This window comes from Falco biarmicus, chromosome Z, assembly GCF_023638135.1.
Source record: "Falco biarmicus isolate bFalBia1 chromosome Z, bFalBia1.pri, whole genome shotgun sequence".
Taxonomy (NCBI): Eukaryota; Metazoa; Chordata; class Aves; order Falconiformes; family Falconidae; genus Falco; species Falco biarmicus.
In genome coordinates, this window is record NC_079311.1 from 66663391 (window position 1) to 66670603 (window position 7213).

The 7213-nt window shown below is 40.5% G+C and overlaps 1 protein-coding gene across 2 annotated transcripts; it reads right to left on the bottom strand.

The window, feature by feature from the left end:
• Nucleotides 1–1418: 1418 nt before the first annotated feature.
• On the bottom strand, nt 1419–5996 carry GPX8 (glutathione peroxidase 8 (putative)). Of its 2 annotated transcripts, XM_056325759.1 has the most exons (3): nt 5627–5974; nt 4737–4998; nt 1419–2171 (listed from the first exon to the last, which is right to left on the bottom strand). In XM_056325759.1, exons 1-3 carry the CDS (start codon nt 5831–5833, stop codon nt 2008–2010), a joined length of 633 nt encoding a protein of 210 aa, XP_056181734.1. In that variant the 5' UTR covers nt 5834–5974; the 3' UTR covers nt 1419–2007. The 2 variants fall into 2 exon arrangements, with proteins under 2 accessions (XP_056181734.1, XP_056181735.1); XM_056325760.1 differs by lacking the exon at nt 4737–4998 and having other exon boundaries at nt 5627–5996.
• Between the last annotated feature and the right edge of the window lie 1217 nt (nt 5997–7213).

The following is a 7213-nucleotide window of genomic DNA, read 5'->3' on the forward strand; positions in this document are numbered from 1 at the left end:
TTTCAGGTGTACCACTAACAGCAACCACCATTTTTTTTATATCTACTCTTTTTTTATTCAGTGATATGAAAAGCAGGGAGCTACAGCAGTGCACATGAACGGACATGCATGTTTTAGTCATGTGCTTTTTCAATTAAAAGATATCATCCACATTTATGGGAAAAACATTGTGTCCTGCCACTTAGTCCCACAGAATCTAGACTGCTCCCAGTGAGGGGAGAGGATCTCTATCTCAGTTCCCTTCCTACTCCATCAAAGCAGCAAGGACATGTGACAAAAATCACCTGACATGTTCTGCTAAATGTTCCCAAGGCTGGAACTGTAAATTCACAGGGAGACTGGGGTGAAACACAGGATCTCAGTATAAGAACAGGAACTGTCTTGATGGATTGGATGTGGAATCTTGCAGACTAATGGCAAATTGCTCAAAACCTCATCTGAAACACCAGCAGCAGGCACATCTGGATTAACTAAACCCTTACACAGGCCTTAACTGATCTCTGAATTTAGTGGCTAAAGTTATCATGCGTAAGATTTTTTTCCCTTTCAAAATGATGGTCGTCATTATTGAGGATGACTTTGTTTAATTCTCCACATCAGTATCATTACTCAATCATTCGCAATCTTTTAATCTCCTTGTTCTTCAGGGGGTTTCTGTGAAATTCTCAATGAATTCTATAGATGAATGAGAAAATACTTCAAAAAAGTTCTCACTTTTTGATATAGGTAAGTGGCCATATTTATTGGAAAATGTTTTGAAGCACTTAGGTATTTTCAGTCACTGCTAGTCTTAAAAGAGAACAGTACTAATGCTACCAGTGCTTTTTCATACAGAAAATTTTTCTGAGACACTGTTTTCTCTTGTTTCCACTCTTTCAGCCCTCCTTTAAGACTTGGGACAGCTGGAATGAGGTTCCCTATTCCAATTTACTGTCTTTCTTCATCAAACAGAAATCAAAACACTTGGCAGTTTGAAATGTAACAGTGGAATGGAACAGGAAATGGGTTTTCAGTTTCATGCAGGATTAGGGAGATTGCAAAGTGAGAAGAGTGGGGCTTGAGGCATGAACCTTCATCCCGAACCTTCATCCCCTTCTACCTCTACCTGAAAATTGTTTTATTCCAAAGGTGTGAGGTAGGTGGCTGGGGAGCGTTGTCTTGGGCTGTTTCAGAAAGATGTTTGTTAAGAGTCCCGGGCAGTTGACTTGTCTTGCCCCTTGAATCCTGCTGTAAACAACCATGTATATTCAAACAGGTCCTGCCTTCATCCAGATCAGAAGCTTGGGAATCCAGCAGGAGATGAGCTCACAGCTGAGGCACAGTTCTGCAGTGCAAATGCATGGAGAAGGCTAAAGAGGTTAAAAATGTGGCTGTAAAGATGAAATGTAAAATGAATCAAAATACAAAGCAGGCAAGGAAACATTTTTGCAATTTTTTCTTTTAATAATTTTTTTCTATGTACAGTTTTTTACAACTAAGTTGACAGCTTCACAATACAGTAATCTTCCTCAAGAATATACTGTAAAGCTAGTATCTTCAGTTGCATTTGTCTCTTAAAAACCCTGCTATGATGCCTCTGGGCCCCATGGCTTTCAGTGAGGGCAGTTATGTGTTAATGGAATATCATAATCTGTTTGTTCCTGCTAAATGGGAAACAAAACCCTTCTGTGCAAATACGGAGTAATTTTTCAACAAATAATCTTCTTTTTAGCTGTCTCCCCGCTGGTGACAATTAATTAGCTATTGTCAGCAATTTAAAGTCAGAAACTTTATGCAAATTGAAGGTCCATCCCTGCAAGGTACTGAGTGCTTTGCCATTCTCAGTAACCTCAGTGATTCTCAAGGCCGCTGTAGGAGCCAGTTCAATGTTAATAGACATAGTGTAGCTGAAAATACGAACACCAAAGAGAAGTCACCTGATGGTTTAGCTTCTAGCAGCATTTTCCAGGAATGTAGTAAGGCTGTGTACCCATGCTGTTGAATGGATTCACAGGGTGAATGGCTTTTTCAGAGGTCTTCTCTTTTTTTCATGATAATCTGCCTAATTAATGATGCTACTTCTGGCTTGATATTTTCTATGGGCTCTTCAGGTCTCCAGAATTTCACAACTTTACCCTCAGGGCTGACAAGGTACTTCCAGAAATTCCATCGGGGCTCCTTCTTTGAAGAATCTGTAAGAATGGCATCAGGTCATTTTAATGACTTAAACTTGTTACTGTTTAATTACTCTGCAGTGATTCTTCAACTGTTTATGTTGAAGTTATCCTACCTTGTTCTTTGCTAGTAGTCTGAGCATGGATTTACTGGTTGGTGTTAATGATATGAAAATTGGGAAGTGAATGATGCTTTCCCTTTCTTGTGAAACTGTTTAAGGAGTTCCTACTTTTACTATGCTCTGCTTCCTAGGGAGGAGAATATGAGGGGCGCATACTCATTTGGGGCATCCCCAGTTTTGTGTTGGTTTAGGGGAAGTGAAATAGCAGCAGGAAGTCATACTGGTGATGGTTTAAATGGGCTCCTTTCATCCTATGAACAAAACCTTACTGGTATCTTTGCTATCATGAATACTTGGTAAGGTAGTTTCTAGGATCAAGGGGCTATCAGGAAACTGTGGCTCCTAGAGGAGACAGAAAAGGTTTCTTGACTCTGGCTTTGTTCTTGGAGAGTCTCACACAGATTAGAGGGAAACCTCTTTTTGAGAGAAGAACTAGAAGAAAATTTTAGATTTTGACTGGGGAGTATGTGTTCAGTGGGGAACAGTGCTACACCCTACACTGATTCTTGGAAGCAATGGGCTGAATTTTGCCATTGGACTACATTTGTAATGTCATGATTGTAAGGGGACACCATGGCAAGGAAATGGGTATGGTAAGGCTCATGTCCTGGAGGCTCTGGCCCAGCTAGTAACTGTATCTTTGCTGAGTTATGTCTAGGATCAGTCTTGAAGTAACATAACCCCCTCTCTGAACGTGGTTCCAGTGTTCATCAATGCATAAGAATAACTCATACAAAGTAGAAACACATAGGAAGCTGCACATTGAGGAAATGTGAGGCCGCCAGCCTTGCACTGGCCCAACAAAATGCCTTGCTACTATGAAAGCAACAAGAAGCAGTTGCGTATATTTATGCTGCAGGTGGATTCTTTTTGCACTAGACTGTTTCACAGCGCTGGACAAATTGTAGCTAGCAGTCACAGTCACAAGGGGGTGTAGCATGAAGATGTTCAACCTTTGATTATCAAGACAGCTACATGAAGAAAACAGGTGCTCCTTTAATTGAAGATGCACAATAACTTCATGTGAGGCAGAGGAATGCAGGAAAAGAAAGACTTATTTCAAAATATTTGAGTACCAGAGTATCCTTCTCCTTGTGGGTGAACAGCATGACAGATAAGAACGAACTGACTGAATATGGCTATTCTGTTTCTGTATAGGTATTAATGTCTGATACTGATTGCACTGGTAGTTAGAATCTGAATTCACCCCACTCAGCTGGTACCTACAAGCTCTAGTCTCCTCAATAATGAACTGAGAGACGCTGCCAGAGTGCGTTCAATAATTCCACTGGACATCAGGCAACTCAGAGTAACAAGACTTCACCTGTGGTCTTTGGTGGCATGCCTACGGGGAGGTATAGTAAGGAACAGTTACAGTGACAGTGGTGACCACTTAAATGACTCCTAAATGATAATTTTCAAGTATGTAGGAAGTATCACAGAGGATATGGCAAGAAGCTACAGACTTAAGTGGTGTAAGAAAATTTTCATTTAGATGTTGAAATAGCTTTCTGACAAGAGGAGCTGTGAACTGGAATAGACTGGGAGGTTTTGGAATCTCTCACATGACTACTGTTCTAGTCTGGAGGAGCACATGTAGTACTGATTTGGGTAACTGTGATTCTGTCTTGGGGCAGGGAGATGGAATATAGGTTTGGGCCTTCCCCTACCTTATTTTCTATTTAAAATGATGTGGTAGAGAAGGGTTATGTTCTAACTATACTTTCTTTAATATATGAGTAATTAGTATGGGTCAAAGACCTGGCCAAAGTTCAGGAAAATTCAGAAAGGCTTTTCAAGTTGGCTTTGGGTCTATGAGCTCTTTGGTCAACTGAGGGGATCTTCATTTTGCTTGTGTGAGAATATGAGGCTCCAAGTCAGTAAATGCGTACTGTAACAGGAGTATTTGTGTCAGTGGGCTTTGCAGGCTGTACCCTTAAGGTCACAAGACAAATTAATGCAAATCAGTGATTATCTTTAACTACAGTATATATAACTCTGCTTTACAATATAGGTTTCATAAAGGTGGATATATGACTCAGCTAAAAAAGGAATCTTCACATCTGCATGTGTTTATGTAAAATCTTCTGGTAGTTTTGCAGCCCTAGTTACTTTTTTGTCCATAAGAAAAGTTGTTTTTCAACAAAAGTCACATGATTTGAAGTGGGATTTGTAGGTGGGCATCTTTGCACTCGAGTTTATACATCCACAGAATGGATATTCCTAGTTGGGCTGGTCACAGTAGGCTGTTATAATCAGTGAGGAGAGACGGATGGTTTCAGGGTACAGCTCTTCTGACCACATTTTTGATATCCACATTGGAATAAGATGAATTGTATGCTGAGTGCCTGTTCCCCTCCATAGACTGTGAAGACTACGATGTTTCCTGACAAACACAGACTCGAATTTAGGGAGAATACCATAGTCATAGGCAGCTTGATATATAAAAGAAAATAGTTACCGATTAGAAATTTAAAGGCAGGCTCTGCTTCTGATCCTAGGATCTTGATTTTGTGGAAAACAGGGAAGGTTACTCCATAGTTTCCTTTGGCAAAAGATTCTATTTCCTGGCTCGAACTAGGCTCTGATTCTCCGAACTGGTTGCAGGGAAAAGCCAGCACAGTGAAGTGGGAGGGACCAAACTCTCTGTGTAGTTCTTGCAGTGCGATGTAATTTTTGGCTGTGTGTTGGCAGTAACTGGCCACGTTTACAACCAAAGTTGCCTTCAGAGAAATAAATTTATAATAGTAAGAAAAAAAACTAGCATAAGAAAAAAAAATGGCATAGCAATTACAATTGTATCTTAAAATGGCATCTCCCACTACCACAGTCATTCCTGCTGAAAGGCTAAATTTAATCTATCTGATTATAATTTCATTAAACAGCTAAGGATGTTACCAGCTTAAGATACTTACTTTTAGACAGCCCGTTTTAAAAAATCCAGTAAATGGATAAATTTCAACTTACAGCTTTGTTTAACTATAAGCATGTAAAAAAAGCAGGTATTTAGGACAGGCACTGAAATCATATTTACTAAATCAACTTCCAGTCATCAACACAACACACAACCATTCTTAACTATGATTAAAATGCACGAATTGTATTGTTAGGCTATATTGATTTATAATAAAGAATACGAAAAAAACATTTTTCTTGATTTTTTTAGACCTAATACTTAATTCCTGGAGCAGGCCTAGATAAAATAAATTTCTCTCCAGCTTTCTGTTTGAAGAACAGAATTTAGCACAAATCTCTGCTGACGATTCCCATAGCCAAACTTATTATCTAGAAATTGGATACTTGTTTTTCTGTAAAGATTCAAGACAAAGATAAAATGAAGTTGCAACTTACTTTTCCTCTGTACTTCTCCAAGGAAATGATCCTTCCCCGTGAATCCTTGACTTCAAAAGAATAAAAATCCTTGATTTTAGGTTTAAAAAATCTGAGCTGCAGCAGGCAGAGAATGGCAGTACACAAAAACATTGACAGAAAGACAACAAAGACCCTGGCTTTGGGCACTGAGTATTTCAGAGGATAAGTAGTTGTGAGAGGCTCCATTTTTGAAATCTTTGGAGAGGAGCCTGGGCAGGCCTGGAATGTGAAGGAGGAGCTGAAACATGAAACTCGCCGCTGGGACTAGAAAGAACAAGCTGCTCATTTAGCCCCTGTTGCAGAAGTGCCTGTTTCATATCACAGTGTCTCTGCTGGGCTTCAGAGCTCTTGGGTAAAGTACAGAAATCTCCCGGGAGGTGGGGGTGGAGGGCAAGAAGAAAAAAATAAAAGAAAGCTGAAAAAAAAAAAAGAAGGCAAAAAGGAGAGGAGGAAAAAAAAGAAATGAATGAGGAGTGTGTTCTTATCACCTAAAGCTTTTGACCTGTTTGCTCTGTTTGACCTGTATGGGATACATCAGTGTCTGTCTGCACGCTGGCTGAGAACTGCTGGGGCTTCTTGTGGGTCTGTTGTGCAGCAATAGTGCATCCCCTGGCCCCCTCAGGTGTCCCATACAGAGTTGTTCAGCAGCAGGCACCTGTGTGGTCAGATCTGGAGAAGCAGTTTGGGGTAGCTGTTCAGGTAGGAGGGCAGTAGGACTGAAACTAGCCTGTTTCATAGCCTCAGTTATGCTGCTTCTCATCAGCTGCTGTAGAATTGCAGGCAGCTTTGTAAAACTCTTACAGCACATGGGGCAGAGAAAAACTCCATGTTGACAGGCTAGCGTACGGGAAGATAATAACATGGGTTTTTTTGTAATGGGGGGGCTGATGGAAAATGGGTTGCTTTTTTTTTGTTGCTACTCGCTAACTAGCACAAGCTGTGCTGAGATGAGAAGAGGGGAAGGTCTGAGTGACCAAAGAGTATGTTAGCTGAGAATCTCGGGTATAAGCCAGGCAGCTCCATTGGTGTTTTGTTGAGGCCATTGTGAAAGACAACCTGAACTTCAATGCCACACAGGTCTGGTGTCTTACCTGTCTTTGTTTATTGTTTTCTATTTTAGAGATGCTTGCCTGTTGCTCTTGGTTTCTAATAGCACATCAACATGTAGTGGTTAGAACTCAGTTATGGAAAACCCAAAATTTTCCTCTTTGTCTTTTATCAGGTCTTCCTGTCCTCAGTCCTCTCTTTCTTTATGTCCATTTGCTGTTCTCTCTCTTCCTTTCAGCTTCCATAATTTTATTTTGTCCTGCTAATGCTTAGTTTTGGGGGCTTTTCTAAGCTGTTACTTGTCTTTCAATCCATGTTGCCTGTCAGTCTCTGCTAACTTTCTTTTCCTGCCTGTCCAAACCACCACTGAAGAGTGATTTCTGTCTCAGTTGTCGTTCTTCTTACTGATACTTCGCTGTGCTGAGAGGCTACATTTTAAAGGATGAAAATAGAGTGGGACTTTCTGAAGGTGAAACCTGGAATCTGGGGGTCTGCTGCTTTTCAGCAACTTTGAGATCA